Source organism: Tachysurus vachellii, chromosome 22 (assembly GCF_030014155.1).
Source record: "Tachysurus vachellii isolate PV-2020 chromosome 22, HZAU_Pvac_v1, whole genome shotgun sequence".
In the NCBI taxonomy this organism is placed as follows: domain Eukaryota; kingdom Metazoa; phylum Chordata; class Actinopteri; order Siluriformes; family Bagridae; genus Tachysurus; species Tachysurus vachellii.
Genome location: NC_083481.1, coordinates 13426072 through 13443695, shown reverse-complemented (window position 1 = coordinate 13443695; position 17624 = coordinate 13426072). Strand labels below are relative to the sequence as shown.

At 38.2% G+C, this 17624-nt stretch overlaps 2 protein-coding genes across 2 annotated transcripts; one reads left to right on the top strand and one right to left on the bottom strand.

The window, feature by feature from the left end:
- Positions 1 to 2875: 2875 nt before the first annotated feature.
- Positions 2876 to 4401, bottom strand: fmoda (fibromodulin a). Its single transcript, XM_060858276.1, has 2 exons — positions 3447 to 4401; positions 2876 to 3227 (listed from the first exon to the last, which is right to left on the bottom strand). The coding sequence occupies exons 1-2, from the start codon at positions 4324 to 4326 to the stop codon at positions 3076 to 3078; spliced, it is 1032 nt and encodes a 343-aa protein (XP_060714259.1). The 5' UTR covers positions 4327 to 4401; the 3' UTR covers positions 2876 to 3075.
- An 8185-nt stretch (positions 4402 to 12586) lies between these two features.
- zgc:113307 (uncharacterized protein LOC553753 homolog) lies at positions 12587 to 17083 on the top strand. The gene is made up of 4 exons (XM_060858212.1): positions 12587 to 12806; positions 13268 to 13897; positions 14128 to 14445; positions 16838 to 17083. Exons 2-4 carry the CDS (start codon positions 13276 to 13278, stop codon positions 16987 to 16989), a joined length of 1092 nt encoding a protein of 363 aa, XP_060714195.1. The 5' UTR covers positions 12587 to 12806; positions 13268 to 13275; the 3' UTR covers positions 16990 to 17083.
- The last annotated feature ends 541 nt before the right edge of the window (positions 17084 to 17624 follow it).

Genomic DNA, 17624 nt, shown 5'->3' with positions numbered 1-17624 from the left:
CAGTATTCCAGGATCATATAAAAACGCTGCTTAGTTTATAGGTTGTTATATGTTATATGTTTATATGTAAGAAAAACATAAAAAGTAGGCAATGTGTCCAGCTCACTTCAATAGATATTTATGTGTGAGGTACCAAGTTCATTTTATGCCCCTTGTGGCTCTAATCCTTTGTGGGTTGGTCCCTTATTATTGCTCATGACAATGTGTTATTAAGGAATTTACTATTGACAAATGACCTGAAACACAGTCAACATTGAGTCCAAAATGCTGACTGACCGCTACATGACAAATTTTTCTGAAACGTTTGACTAACACAATTGTTTAACCTTCAGCACAGAGTATATTCCACTTCCAGACATATACAACACTGATAAGTATCAGCTGTGTAATTTCAGATTCTTCAAGACTGCCGCCGCTTTTGCATTCTCTTTTTACTGGAAAAGACTAGAACAGGAACCCGGAAATGACAGCACTGCCTGTGTTTTGGTTCTGACAGATTTCTCGTTACTCATAACTGTTTCATCTATAGATGTGTGTGGGATTGTTTTTCGTAATTCCATACAAACAGTTAGTCTAGTTTGTACCATCCTATGATATTTCGATTGTATCTCACAAAATATAAACAAACTAGTAGCCTAATTTAAAGGACCACAGCCCAAAGCAGGCACTATGTAAATTTATACTATATACAATATAGTACTATATACAACACCTCCTGTTGTTTTATTGCTGTTATGTCATTTTAATAAGGCTGGATTATGGACTAGGTCAATATTCCTTGAAATGACCACTAGCATGATCTTACCAGTAGGGCCCCAGAGTCCTATATACAGTATATGGCTAAATGTTCCTGGACACCTGACCATTACACCCATATGATGGTCTTTCCCTTAACATTTACCACAGAGTTGGAAACACAGTTTGTCTAGAATGTTTTTGTATGCTGCAGCACTGACATTTCCCTTCATTAGGACTAAGAGCCCCAGATATGAGGGAGGTCCATAAGCACATGGTTTGCCAAAGTTGGAGTGGAAGAACTTGAATGGCCTGCACAAAGCCTCTGCCTCAACACCACTGAATACCTGTGATGAATTGGAATGCCAACTTTACACCAAATAATGCATACAACTACCCAAGGGGCATAATTTGAGGGAGAATCCTTAACAGCACGATCATCATCAAGCTCTGAGTCACAGGTGCCAGTTGATGGAAGGGAGAAAAATGGAGTGCTTTTTATGTCACATCAAGTGCCCATTGTCTATACCTCAGTCATTCGTGGCTGGCTCTTAGTGTGACAAATGCCCAACTAAGTTGCTAAGTTGCCAGAGTGAGCAGACATTTTCACTATTAGGCAGAATAAAAAATAAACTGCAGAGTACTATGTGCCAAAAATGTCATGGTTATTGATCACTACTGTCTATAGACTCAGACCTTATCAGAGAGCTACACTTTATGAGGAGGAACGCAAGAGAAGACCAGTATGGGAAAGCCTGTCCCGAAAAGGTCAATATAACAAAAGTTGGGACTCTCACTTCTTAATTGTCTTAAGAAAAAAAACTTTCAGCTCTTTCAGAAAAGTCAGATCTCAGAAATCAAGAAGTGAGTGAGCTTTCCCCACTTTTAACCAGTGTTATAGGTATATATTATACAGGCAGGAGCAGGAGCCACACCCAATCCCACCAGTTTAATCAAATTATCTTGGCTTTCAATAAACTCAGACATGGCTTCTGCTTGGTTGGCATGAAAACCTGTACCCACACCGGTCCTTTGATTGAACACCCATGGTATAGATACTGAGGTCTATCACAAGGGGCAGCAGTGACCTTGTGTCATGGGACAGTTGTTTAAGATTACTAAGAACTTTTTTGGTAGAAACAGAATGTCTAAATGTGCATTTAATTCGAGTTGGACAGCTGTGATTTTAGGTTTTTTGAATACAATCCAGGTTTGTACCTGGACATCCCTTTCAGACAGCATCCTCTTGCATCAACAGTTACTCCAGTTGGATGTGGTTGACCCTTTAAGGTGGTGTACTGACATTACACCTGATACCATGGCTCTCGATACACCACAGAATAAGTCTTGTTGTCCTGGTCAATGATGCATCACTGAGAGGCCAGTGTTTCAGTTTCATTGTCCAACCCCTTTATATTTCTTTCTGGTCAACTGATGAAAAAACTGCATTTGATTCAGTATTTAATTTAATAGCTCACTGCTTGGATTTAGTTACCCAAATAGTACAGATATTATATCCTTGTCATATTTTTCTTTTACTAGCCATAAATAAATAATGTGACCACATGGTGGTGCCAAATTTCCCTGCAGATGCTTAGGAACAGAAAAGCTCCTTTTTGTTTGCCTACAGATTTGTTTTCACTTGATGTTTGCCTTCTAACTTTTGTTGTCTTTGAGGAAGGGAGGTTAGTAATGAAAAATCAATACAAAGATTTTTGTGACGTTTTTCTTAATAAAAATATTTATTACTTTTTTTGCTCAGGCTAAACATATCCAGATTGTAGTCTTTTACCATGCCACCTACAGTACATTATTTTAAAAAATGCTCAAATCTTTTAATTCTTAAGAACAACATGTTCTGGAGGTAAACAGATAATTCTGAACTGTAAAAGCAAATTAATTCATCATGTCTTTTCCTTTTGCTGTGACTTCAAATCATGCAGACTAGACCAACATCACATACATACATATATATATATATATATACACACACACACACACACACACACACATATATATATATATATATATATATATATATATATATATATATATATATATATATATATATATATATATATATATGCACACATAAAAACAATGTTGTACACATAATTCTTAGCAATAACATAAACTTACTAAAGCAAATACTCACAAATCAGGTCAAAACACATGCACCGACCATACACATGTATCACCACAAACACATTAGTTACAGCAGAAAGATCAACATAAACAGTATTCACAATAAACATAGGTTACACAATCAAAACAGTAAGAAATGCTTGAATATTTGGTGGAAAGGTTACAGAGGGGACTGCCCTTGCCTTGTTGGTGGAGTTATAGAGCGATGTCTGTGGCAAAGCGGAGGCACAAAGCTAAGTCAGATGGGACATCCCTACGCATGATCTCATTACCTTCCAGACGCAGAACCTTTATCTTGGAGAAGTTCATTACATCCACCACACTGCAGAAACTGCCTATGGAAAACTCTGGGATCAAGCATAGATATCAGAAACAGATTATTTATGTTTAAAGAAGTCCAGAATCAATGAAGTCTAGAACTTTGCATATGTGATAGTGATAGTAATAAAAAGGCAAACAATAACAATACATCAAGTATAAACATTTACCCAGTTTACTGATCAAATTACTAAGAAGAAAAAAACAAAAAACAAAGGGTTTATTGAATAAAGCTAAAACAACCATACCTTTAATTTGGTTGGCTTGTAGATAGAGGTGCTCAAGGCTGGTGCTAACCGTTGGGATCTTTTCCAGTTTGTTAAAGGAGAGGTCTAGCTCTACCAGACCAGTTACATTGAAAGTGTTTGGTGGAATACCCTTATCTGTGAGGGCATTGTGGGATAAGCGCACATACTGCAGGTTGGTGAACTGGTTAAAGAAATTATCTGGAATGGCTTCAATGGAGTTGGAGCCCAAATAGAGCTGGTGCAGCATGGCAGGGAGACCGTCTGGAACTTTCTTCAACAGGTTTCTGCTCACATCAAGCAAGGTGAGAGACTTCAGGCCCTTCAGAGTGCTGCCCATGTCCTGGATGACATTGTGGTTGAGTAACAAGGTGGTCAGATTCTCCATGCCTTCAAACGCATTAGGTGACACCTTGTCAATTTTGTTGTGGTTGAGGCGCAAGTCACGTAAAGAGTGTGGAAGTTTAGATGGCACCTCAGTAAGGTTGTTGCCATTCAAGTACAGACGGTCCAGGTTCACCAGACTGGCAAAGGCCCTTTTTCCTATCTCCACAATCTGGTTCTCATGTAGCATGACCCATACTAGGCTGGTGCCATTTTTAAAAGCCTCATCTGAGATTGTAGTTATCTGGTTGTGCTGAAGGTAGATGTATTTCATGCGAGAGGGGATGTATGGCATCTGTTTCATGCCACGGTTATTGCAATACATTGCAATGGGGAAGGTTGGAGGGCAGTCACACTCAGATGGACAGTCTCCTCCAGTGCTATCAGGATCCATGATAGCCAAGGGTTGCATGCGGTAGAACCAGGACAGTTGGTCAACCCCATTGGCCAGAACAAGATGCAGGAATCCTGCCATCAGCAGGACAGAAGCTCGGTGCATTATCTAGAGAATAGTAAGTTGTCCAGGAACTGGAGAAGAAAGCATATGTTTACCTTCATAAAAAAAAAACAAAAAAAAAAACAAAACTAGAAAATCCATTAAATGGGTTAAAAATTAAAGTAAAAGTATAAAAGATGTAAAAATGAAAATAGACTGCAAAGTCTAGAACAACACACATATGAATGTGTAGAACAAAGCTAAGAACAAAGAAACATTATATACCTCCCTACTATGTTTCTTCATACATCAATTGTGCACTGAATAAAAAATTCCAGGATAATTAAGGATAACCCACTGAATTCAAGCTATGTAAAAAAATCTGTATGCAAATAAATCCAGCCAATGAGTATAAAGTCCTCTTGGAATCAAATCCACAAAAGAGGGAAGGAAATGTTAAACAAAGGGGCCTTAATGCAGATGAGTACAAAAACATAAAACACTGTAATTTTACAATTTCCTCTAACATATTACAGACCACATAGGAACACACCTACCTGATTATTTAAATGGCACTCCCTCCTAGCCCACTCTGTTAGCGAGCCACTCTAACACTGTGACTTTGCCAAAAACACTGTAAATACACCCTCTCCCTTTCAAGGTTTCTTCCACCACCCCCCTAAAATTCCTGAAGCCCCCTTGTCAAGCCCTGACCAATAACTGCGCTCTTCTGTCTTCATCCTTAGCCCACTCAGTGGGGTAGCTGGTCTAACTGCTCAACATCTTTGTGATATAGAGACAGCTTCTCTTCCACATGGCAGATTTTTTTCATTATGAGTAGACCTTGGATAGAATGGCCCCATTATCAGTGTTCTCAGAGGATAATTTCCTGAGTTTGGGACCATTCAAGTTGATAACCAAATTGAAAAAGGTGGAGACAACATTGGCTGGACTAAAAAAAACAGAACCCAGGAGCTAATGACGGAATGAATCAAGAAATAAAGTGTTGATTTGTGTACTATCTAGAGTGTTAAAGCACAAATACAAATATTTTGAGATCTTAGTGAGACACTGGCTAGAGGCCAACCAAATGCACTCTTGGGGTCTGCATCTGATTTGCCATTTATCTGCTTTGTCTTGCCTGTCCTGCTGGGGAATGCCACATGCCTGCCCTTTTTAATGCATGATTGGAGCAGATAAGCAAAACCACAGAGGCAGGGGAACTGTGCTCTAATAAATTTTGACAGCGGCAGGCTTATATTGGAGAAATATCCTGCAGTTTCCTTGTATCCTTGCATGAATCCACAGTTCTTAAACAGATTTTACTGTAAAGTCAAATCAAAGCACATTTTACATGCATACTACAGGAATTCACACATACAACATATAAGGGCCAACAACAGATGTATACAGATTTTTTTCATTTAAAAGTCGAAGTCACTTAATTTATACATAAAACAACAACAAAACATGATTACAGAACAGTGGCAAAATTCATCCTCTAGCTTCCCCATTTTAGTGGCCCCATCATGCAGACACTGATGTCCCATTCCCATATGGAGTTGATCCAACATCAGGAAAGGCTTAATATTCCTTCTGCTCTGTGCCTCTGGACCATAAACTCTCTCCAGGTGCAAGCTTTGTGAATGATGTGTGGCTTTGCCATGTGTGGCAGTAGTACATGAATCACAGGGGTCCAGCATCAATGGGACAACCAATCAGCAGGCAAGAAGTATGTAAGATTTCACGACTGATTAAAGAAATATTTACCATTTCCAAACTGTTCCAAAGTGGGGTTTTTTAGCCATTGATATGTTAGTTTATTTTGTGTCTTAACCTATTTTCATAAGATTACTAAAAGCAGTTATTGTCATTGGCAGCATTTGGTAAATTCCCTTATCCAAACCGACTTACATTTTTATTCACCTGAGTATTTGAGGCCTTGTTTAAGTGTCAGCTACAACTGTCCATGTTACTGTTGTTTAAGTGGGGATTTTCTCAACTTAACAAACATTTTAATTCTTTCATAATTTTAACAGATTTTTTTTCTTTGGTGACATTAATTAAAAAAATATTAAGGAGAATTTATCTAGGTGGTGAAGTGTTAACGCCTCACAGCTCCAGGGTCTCTTGTTTGATTCTGGGTTACAATCTGTACAGGGTATCGTGTTCACCTGCATCTGTATTGATTTCTTCTGGGTTATTGTGCTTCATACCATTTTTAAAAAAAAAAATGCTAGTAACTGGTTAATCTAAATTGGTATTGAGGTGTATTCCCACGTCATGCGCTGGTGTTTCTGGTATCCACAACAGATCCACAACAGTGGCATCAGATCCACAACAGCGTAAAGCAGTTACTAAATGAAGCGAATGAATATATAAAATTAGCCATCATAAAAGAAACTGCATAACAGCACTGTAGTAGGAAAACTTGGGGAAAAGTGTACAACTGCCTGTCCTGATGTCATCTACCGGAAAGCAAACAACGTCAGAGGACTTTCACAACCTGCAGCTATTGTGTCATTGGCATGTGTCTCTAGCAAATTATTACATTGGCATGTGGCCCTACCAGAAAGGCATGATAATTATTTAAAACTCACTGTCCTACATATTCGACTGGTGTTTACATATTTGAAGCAAATAATCAGGACAAGTCATTCGCTGGTGCCCCAATTGTTATATCATAAAAGCAGGATGCAATTAACTGAAGAATAAATTATAGCAATTACCTGGAACAATTTTACATTCACGAGAATACTGAAAAACTGTAGTGGCCAGGGAAAACATTTGTACAACTTTCTTATGAAAAGAAAATAACGAATGTTATAATGTGTGAAAAAATAACAAAAGGAAGTTATAATATGCACCAGGTGCCTTCGATGACATTGACATTGATTTATTTCTACTTCTTTTGAGTTTTATACTACAAACATTCGTTTTCTTCTTCTTCTTGAACCAAGTCTTAAACCAGCTAGTTAGGGCTGTTTAACATCTTGCTCATTATATATAGTTAAGAGCTTCATAACTCAGATTTATCTCTAGGGGCAAGTAAGCGCTGCTCAGAAGCTGACTGCATAGCTGCAATGTATACCTTTGACCCCCTAAAAGAGCACCATAGGAGTCTCAACACAAAACATATGTCCATAACATTCACATGCCATGCACATACAGCACAAAGGCACATACAAACACACAGCTATTATATATGTTAAGACCAAAAAGCCTATGTCACTTCAGTTAAATTACTGAAATCATTTCACATTGAGCTTGACTTGTAAGCAACTTAAAAAGCTGTACACTTCACCTTATATCATTTATGTAATCGTTTATTTATATTCATAATCTGCCAAACAGTATATACAGCAGTTAGAGAGTTATCTAAGCAGCAATAGAATTATACAGATGGGATAAAATAAGGTCTTCAAATATTTCCTTAACTCTCTTACAGCTGTATTTAACCAAAGCCGAGTTTCCCAGTGCTTTTCAATCAAGCATATACATTCTTTCCTGAAATGGGAATATACTTCCTCCCTGCCCATATGGTAATCATTACGATCCCTTCAAAATCACTTCATTCTTTTCCCGAAATATAAAAAAGCAAACAATAGACCAGAAACATGTGAGCAACAAAAGGGTGGAAAAGATAGATGTAAGATAGTTGATAATCAAACACATACAGTATACAGTGAAATTGCATTTAATAAGCCTTAAAGCCTGGAGCTTGTGGTATGGGGTATAAGGCGCCCTCTGGTTCTCACACATTGTAGGATCAAGAGAATTAGGCATTTTTGAGTCATGAGAACATGAGCAGATTTAAGTAGTTCGCTCTCATGGAGAGCACAAGGTTAAAATGATTTACTGAAAATATTCCTGCAGAGGCTCTATTCTTTTGAATGTGTCTATATAAAAAGTATAATTCATTAACTACAATTAATTATTCACAGTACTGTACAAGAAACTAACAGGAACGTAATCTGTCGATTAATGAGTTAAACTGTATTTCAGACTGACACATTGAGGAGAGAAAAAAAGAAATCTGAATGAGTGCATTTTCTTTCAAACCTCCTCCAACAGAATCATAGTCCTCTGGTTTCTGCTACCACATGTTTCGTTATATGACTAAATGCTCTTATGTTCACGTATTGGAAGAGCAGACGAGAGCAAGATGAGTCAAATCCCATGTCTGCCAAGCACAGTGTAACACCTACCACTTTCAACCAGCCTGTGTGTGGCTTGGTTTTACACACAGGGCCAACCGCTACCTTCCACTCAATGCTCCATCGCAGACAGCCAGAGGAAAACGAAACATTCAACTAACCTGCATGTATCCAACAAACAGGAAGCTCTGCTGTTTGGTGCATATGCATACTGCAACATGCATACAGAATTAAGGAGCTTTTGCCACTCTGTTTTTTTCTTTTTATTCTGTTTTTGGGAAGTGTGATAAAGAGTTAAATTAGGAGCACATGGATACAGAGGAGTGCTGCAGGACCCTGGGTTTCATTTGTGAAAGCTTAATCAGCAGTGGTTTGATCTTCCACATGTTGTTCATCAGCAAGACACATTCTGTGACGATTTTATTCCAAGAACTGTTGTTTATGCTGCTGATCTGAGATTTTAATTGTGCCATGAGACTGTATGCATAAAAAAGAATTTTTTTCACAAATTCTAGTCTAGGATCATGTTATAAAAACACAAACCCACACTCCCTTACACAGAATACAGCTAAATTGTGAAGTTTAAATGTACCTGTATTTGACAAATAAATACATTTCATTTAAGTAATTAGACATACAACATTTTATTAATTCCAAACCACATTAGTTCCCGGTCTATGTTCATGGAGAAAAAGCCTCCAAAAACACTGCATGGTTAATTTCTTCCTGTTTTCATGGAAAAGAAATTAGACTGCCAGACTGCTGTGCTCTGGGAGGAATGGCATGCGCTACCTTTTTCACAACCACTTTGTCTCAGACAAAACATAATAGTTTCAGAACTTAGATGGTATTTTCTAAAAATCATGTTTAAAGACAAGAAAGAACAAAAGACCAATTTTATGAGACAAATCACATTTTCATCATATCTACATTTCTTCCAAACTTTTTATCAAACTGAACTAAAATGTGTCTTGAGTAATGTCTGACCCAAAGAGGCCCTGGTTAGGGGTCTGCAGGTTTGCAAGACCTGCAAGTCAGCACAGCTAATCTAAGGATTCCCATGGTAAATTTTTGTGAGTACAATCCAGCCCCAATGTCCCACCAAACACAAGGGCGCTCTTTGTTTCACATTGGCAGGGAGAGTCATTCCCTGGTAAAGTGTCTCAGTTCCTCTATCCACCCCATGGGGTAGCTCTAGAGTGTGTCTTCTGCCAACAATGCACTAAACATCAGTGGATCATCAGTGGATCGTTTCCATGTTTCTAGTACTTCAGACAACAGATGCTATTAAAGTTTCCATAGACTTTCCATAGCATCAGGATTCTTGTGGAATTCTTTTACAAAATAGCATGTCTTCTTTGTTGGACACTAGCATGTCCCACCAGTGCAGACCCATTTTAAATCATGCCCCCACTTGTTATCAACTGGCCACTCCAATGACAAGAGAAATATCTCCCCCTACCATCTATTCCAGAGTGGCCTGTGTTCCACTGTGATGTCAAATACCAAGAATCTGCATGGTGGCATCATTCATTTAATAGAGCCATGACAGCAAAGCAAGGCCAAAACAGAACAATTGTTTAAGGTCCACCCACTTTGACCAGACCATCATTTTCAACGGGTACTCTAACTGGCCCTTGAGTGCCAGACTATGGGTTCCTGTCTGGGCTGCTCCAATGATAAGAGCCTAGACCTGAAGCCCCAATTATTCTTTGGCCAACTGTCATCCACATCAAAGTACAATACAGCATCATTCTGGCAAGGATAGGACCACCTGAGCAGGGAAATCACTTGTTTCCAGTTACATTGTTCTAAAAGCAGCTCCCAGGTTTTGACATCAGTCTAACAATCTCAGAATGGACTGGAGCTCACTGTGGGGTTTCTCTCTGAAGAGATGAGGGGGGTTAAACGCTTTGGTGACAAGCTTGTCTAGCAAGCATTTTTAGCCAAACAGCCCTCAAGTGATCTTTTTGCAAAATTTATCATTTCTGCCCAAGATCATATCATCCAATTTTGTGAATCAGTCATCTGACACTGCAGCATTTACTGAAAGTGAGCCTGCAAAGTATCCATTGCTGCATGTGGTTCACTATGGAATTATTGAGACCAGATTATGACCATCTGATTCTTAGACCAACTGTTTATCTGCAATAAAGTAATGGCAGAAGAGGCTACCTTGTCTATACACAGGCTGTATCACCAGTAGGTAGACATCACCATGGCCAAAAGATGAACGCCTACTTTAGCATGCCATTCTATGAGAGGAAATGCATCTACCCCTTATTTGTATTTAGAAGCGAGTCACTCCAGAAATTCTGTGCTACTATTACTTTTCACCATGGAACTCTATAGTTCGGAGGTTCCAGGGACTGATGGTGTATGACAGTAGTATTTACTACAAATACTGTGTCACATCATAATGTGACTTTTTAGCCTGAGCATACATATGCACTCAAAACAGAGGTTAAGGTTTGGGATACCGTGATTTTCAATCCGTGCTGCTGATGTCCCTGAGTAAGACACCATCTCTTTAATTGTATCCTGTATCAATTGTAAGTTGCTTGGGAACCCAACAACTCAATACTTAACATTAAAATAATTCCGGTATATTTTTCACACTTAACATAAGAGATTTTTTCAGCTGAAGTCTTCTTGTTGATGACCTAACACAAGGCTTTTTTACATATTGGATTTCTGTGGTAAGGCCAGGAGAAATTAAGTTAAACTATATAAAAATAATAAACAAACAAACAAACAAACAAACAAATAAAATGAACCATGAAGGGCAATGGTGTGTAACATGAAACAAACAGATGCATGGCATCATCCTTAAAAACGTAAAAAATACCATGTTTGCAGTGACCCATAAGGTCAAAAACAAAGCCATATTGTACTTATTATTGTTGATTACTATGTAGGGTACATTGTGACCACTTTGGATTTTTATGCCCAAAAGCTCTATTTTGTCCTCCTACTGAGGATGAATTTACATCTAAACCATATACACATGCACACATACACATAAAGGGTCTGTTTGGCTCCCCAGGTCCACTCCAGTTGTAGTCCTGAATAAAACTACTGTGCATGGGTGTGTGAGGGAAAGCAGTACACACAGACTTTCACTCTCCATTCCATTCTGCTCCAGTCATGGTTTTAGCCAATGCCAGAATTTGCAGAGTCCCAGTCCTTGCATTATATTCCTCCCAGGGCTGGTGTAAAATTAGTTTTACTGAGAAAGAAGTGTTTCTGTGTGCATTTCATGTGCACGTGTAGAAGCTTGATACAGAAACACCTTCAAGACTGTGTGTGTATGCCAATTGTCCTGCCTTTTGGGGACTCGTGGTGGCAGAATACAACAATAGTAAATATAATTCTGCACAGCTTTCATACTAGACAAAAGTCCTTTCTGCACATCATAGTTGTATATTTTGAATATGCATTTGATTAAGTTTAGATAATCAGTTGCGTGTTACTAGTTGTCTAATTACAAAGAATACTAAAAACTAAAAATCTGTTTTCAGCAATTAATTTTAAAGAAATGGGGTACATCCCAAACTGGTATAGCACCGAATACTATTATATCCCTAAATACTATACCATTCATGGATAATAGCTAGGAGAGCAAAATATCCCTCCCACAACTACAGTACCATGATTGAACATATGAACCTAAACTATTTTTTTTCAAGAACAATATTTAAAAATTTTATTGTCCACATATCCTAATAGGACAACATTCATAGAGCTCCCTGGCAGCTGCAGGGCCCTAAGCAGCCTCATATGTCATTCATTAGGTAGAGTGGGAATAAAAACATTTGCTGAACAAAATAAAAATATAAATCAATTGTAATTTGGCACGTTCCAGGAAATCAGACTAAATGGCCATCTGCTGCTAATAGCATTTTTCCGCATCATTGGCATACATTGCTGCATAAAATGCACTAGGTTAAACAACATCTATAGATAATATAGCATGATATAGTATAGTATAAGCATTAAATGACAACCCGTTAATATGCATGCTGAGGGAACTCTGCAGAACAGGTGCTTGAATTTATTTGATGTCTTGAAATCAAGATTTATAAGGTTAAACTCCATCATTCTTTACCCTTTTCCAGCCCCATTTCTAGCAAATGTTGCTCAGTAGCCAGACTGCAACCATAGGCTACAAACGGAGAAGCAGACAGAGGGTGGGAAGTTGACGGGTATGGAATAGAAATCCTGTAGGACTGTTGATTTGTCACTGAAGTAATGAGGAATTCTTCAGTGGCTCTGTGAACCTTGTGCAAACACCTTGCAGTATCCTGTGTACACTGCTGCAATAAGAAAACAGACAAACCTGTACGAGGGACTCTGCAGACTAAAACCCTTCAGCTGGAAAGAGAGGTATGCACATTTTTGCTACATGTGAACAAAATTATGATGTTTATTGTGCTTTGGCTGCTTCTCACATGTCTGAAATGGAAAAAAATTATGCAGTGATAGAAGAAAAAAAAAGAGCAGTTTTCAGTCATTCAGGGTAAGATTAAACTATGCAAAACAAAACTAATTAAAGTTAAGGATACATGCAAAATGGTACATAATTGATTTTTAAGACTTCAGAAAAGAATTAAGGCAATGTCTGTCTATTACACTGGAAGAAGCTGATGAGCTACAGAAATAAACAAGCCACGACTAATATTATTTTCCAAATGGCATATGTGCAAGCTGCTATTTAATAAAACTATGCTTCCCATGGTTTGCATGTTTTAAAAGGTGCATCCTGTGCACCCTGTGAACCCTGTAATAATAAACCATATCAGGAGCACAGTGTGTCATTACATACTGTTTTTGTTTATCTTATTCAGGCCGACCCATGGACATCAGGCTGCTTCTAGTAATACTTTCTGTGTGTGGGCAAAAGCAGGCCATGACTGTAGACAATGATTATGGTGGCTTGCCTCTGCAGATTGAGCGATTTTTAGGGGAGCCCACACTTTTCACCCTCAGGAATCGCATGGCCTCCAGTTGGTCATGGATGGTAAGCAACCAGAACTGTTCTGCGAAATGCGACTGTGCAATTCAGTGGCCCACGGCTTTGTACTGTGACCACAAAGGCCTGGAGAAGTTTCCTGAAAGTCTTCCCTCCAGAACACAATACCTTTTCCTGCAGGGTAACACGATCAATGGCTTTAGCTCTTTAGCCTTTGCCAACACCACTAATTTACGCTGGCTCATTCTGGACCAAAACCAGCTTCTCAGTGAGAGACTGGATGGTAGGTCACTGCTCAATCTGACCCGATTAGTGAAACTCTTCATGAACCATAACAACTTGACCGAGGTGCCAGCAGGGCTGCCTGGTGGACTCAAGCAGTTAAGATTGGCTTACAATCAAATTGAGAAAATTGGCCCTGGAGCATTTGAGAACTTAGAGAATCTAACAGTGCTTCTGCTTCAAGGAAATCATCTGAAAACTATTGGAGAAACTGACTTCAAAGGTATGGCCTTAAATTAAGGTATAATTTTCATTGCACTGATTTGTAACTTGCCCCTTCCCTTTTTTATAATCTAAGCCAAATTTCTAATAGTTACTGAATCCTTATAAAATCCAATTTCACCTCCAAAAAATCCTTTTTTGAATTGGAAAAAGTAAATTATAACTGTCATAGTTATAAAATGTAAACACAGGAACCATAGTGTTGTGTCTGTTTGTCATGTCCATCACCAGGCCTTTCACATCTAAATCTTTTGGACCTCAGTCAGAATCTCCTGGACACTTTCCCCAAGCATCTGCCTCCATCTGTTCAGCAGCTATACCTCTCACACAATGCACTTACGGACATAGCTGAGGACAGCCTTCAAGGGTTTAACAGACTCTGTTATTTACGTCTACGAAACAACCGGCTGAAAAACGATGGCCTGTCCCCTGGTGTCTTCAACGTGACATCTCTAGTGGAACTGGACCTCTCCTTCAATCAGCTAACTGAAATCCCTGTTGTTCCCACCACACTGCAGTACCTTTACCTAGAGGTTAACCAAATCAGAGGTGAGATATTAAAATGCAGGTTCATGAATTGTTTTTCTCCCTGAATGTCCTCTTGGACTGACATAATGTTTTGGCACCTTCTAAAAATTACATCTGCTACTTAGAAAGGAAGTAGAGGAAAACATGATTCATAAGCTATTATGTCATAGGGAATTTAGGGCCTGATTCTAAATATCCCAAAGAAAGAGGCTATTCTGTGTGTAAAATTTACTTTCAAACACAGTAAGTGTGTGTGTTGTGAATGATTTATAGGGGAGGTTTGTGTGCACTTTTTTTATTGAATTTTATTTGATAGCACTGATGAGTTTAGATATTATTAACAATTTTATATTAACAATTAAAGGCAGTAATATGCTTCAGAAATATCCAAAGAAAACCAAAGAAAAATACAATTAAATACAGAGATATTGTTTCAAGGACCCAGTCTCACAGAAAATAAGCAATCCCATGCAAATACCCTGTGTAACTGTACCGTGTTTCTAAGTGAATTGGAAGCCAGATTGTGTCTGGAAACCCGATTAGAATCTAATTATTTTTCAGCATGCTGAGAGTAAAATGTTAATCCACTTTATCCAAGTTAGCTGCATTGTAGACAAGCCTCGACTCATCCAAAACATCAGCTGCTGTAATGCTCATTGAAAAGGTCAGGGACTTACTTTAGCAATTCTTGAATTCAACAATATACGTATAGTATCAATAATAATAATAATGAAAAAAAATCATCACTTTTTAGAGTGGTCTCAATATATTACAGAAGTATATTTTGGAACGTAAGCAGTCTGTTTGGTATGAACAGTAGTATCGCAATAGAAATGCTGAGACAGATGCAATTTTAAGTGTGACAGCTTTTACAGAAACAAGGTCAATCCAGGAAAGCATAAACAGTGAACAACGGTTTGGTTTAGTCAGAACGTAACGTAAACTGAAATTTATACTTGGAGACTGTTGTGCGTGTGAAAGTCTGGTTACAAAGGGGAGACAGTTGGTGTACGTGTGATTAGATTGACTGTTAATTGAGTGTGCACTGTGGGAAATGGAGTCCTGGGTGTCCGTGTTTGTACAGTAACTGTAATTGGAGTTTGTGGATTTGTTTAAATTAACTTGATGCATTAATCTAATCATGCACTACAGAGTGCCACCTTTTTCATGCAGAAGTTTTTCTGTTATCATTGTTTCAACACAGAACCTATAGTCTTGTGCTGTTTGATATCTGAAGCTAGTTGTAGTGTTTGTAGGCTGGATATCCGTCATGGGAATCGTCATGCTTCCAAGTCGCATGCATGATGTAATCTCTGTTGACGTGGCTTTAATATTTTGACGTGACCATGAAGTCCATGAGAAATATTATGGAAAATGTGATATGTATGAAGGGAAGGACAGATTTTTTTCATGCTGTGAGGGTCAAAAGTTGGGGGTGGGTGGTATTGAGGGGTGGGTTAGCTAATGAAATAGGAGCGATGGGGGGAGAGAGGAGAAACATCTGGAATCATCTGTGAACACTCCAGAAAGACTCTAATGCCAAATGCACTTTCTGTTCTCTCCTACACTACTCTTTTTTACATAAGCATACTTGTTGTTATTTGAAGAATCACCACTAGATTTTGTTTTTGTTTAAACTGTGATCAGTTAGGATTTGACACTTCGAACAATAGAAAACAAACAGCCTGCGTTAACCCGAGCCCTCCAATTGAAATCGAGCGTCAATATAATCAAAAAGGCATTCGTACTGGAGAGTTATTAAGGAGAGCCGTTTTGTTTGTGTCAGACAGAATATTAGAATTGAAAAGAAAAAAACAGACATTAGCTTCAAAACAGGAAAAAGACAGAGAACGTTCTGACCTGCCCCTTTAGAAAGTGGAAACATTTGGTTCCTCGTATTCTTACTGGCGGGAGGAAAGAATGAGGGCTTATATTCCACAAAGATCTTCAGCAGAGATGACACAGAATACAATCATCAACCAGACCAAACTTGTTAGTCATCTTGACTTTGACAGACATCAACCTTCTGTGTCCAGCTGCAGGAATATGGCTCTTTCTGTTCTCTTTTATATAACTCTCAAATTAAGTAGTAAAATGAAAATACAATCTTTTTATTTAGTCTGAGCTGAACTGAGCTTCTGTATGAGTGTGATATTTTCTTGTGGTCCAGATGATGACAGCGTGGAAATGACTAATATATATGGTTTTCAAAGAGCAGAGAATGGTCAGAATTATGGAAACAGCATTAGGAACAAACAAATAAACTAATTTCAATACTGCAGGACCAGAATTCTTCACAGTTTGAGATGTTTTCAGTCTGTAATTTGAAACATGAACTAGATCTGGAGTCAGATGCTAAATTCTATGTGAAATTGTTGCTAACTGTTTGATTTTCTTGATTCTTTTTTTCTAGAATTTAACATCAGCAGTCTCTGCAGGACAGTGGGTATAACTTCATATTCACATATAAAGATACTGAGGCTGGAAGGCAATGAGATAAAGTATCACCAGCTACCTCCTGACTGGCTTTACTGTCTCCGAATCCTTCAAAATATTTATATCTGACCTGTTCCAGCTACTTTAATGTTGCCAGATTCATCTTTGTGAAGACTGTCTGTACTAAAAATGCTGCAAGGCTGTACACCAAGATTTTGAAAAATATAATACACAAGATGCTTTTAGACTAGAAATGAAATGACATTGTAAATGATCTCATATGTAAACGGTCAGCTTTCAAATAAATATTATACATGTTGATCTTTCCTTAACATTTTTCTGTCCAGCTGTTTTTCTTCTAACACAATAGCTGTATTGATATATTTTGTCAAGAACATGGTTAGGTTTCTGACCAAATTAAATCTCATAAGCATAAGCAAAAGGATTTGTCATGTCATGCTGCCTTCCTCAAGCTTTAGCATGAAAATTGAAAATAGATTCAAATTAAGTATAACACATAGACTGTGTAATCATACTCCAATAGCCAAGATTATACTGGTGCTCAGGATTAGCAGATCTTCAGGGTAAAACCAGCCTGATGGTCTTCACAACTAGCTCAGAAACTAGCACAGAAGTCAGTAAAAACATTCAAGCTCCTTGGCACATAACATCAAAAATAGGTCCAAATTATACACACTTAGGTTGTGCAATAAGATTTATACTTCAAGGACAAAGATAGTACAGTAGTGCTCAGGGCTGCTAGG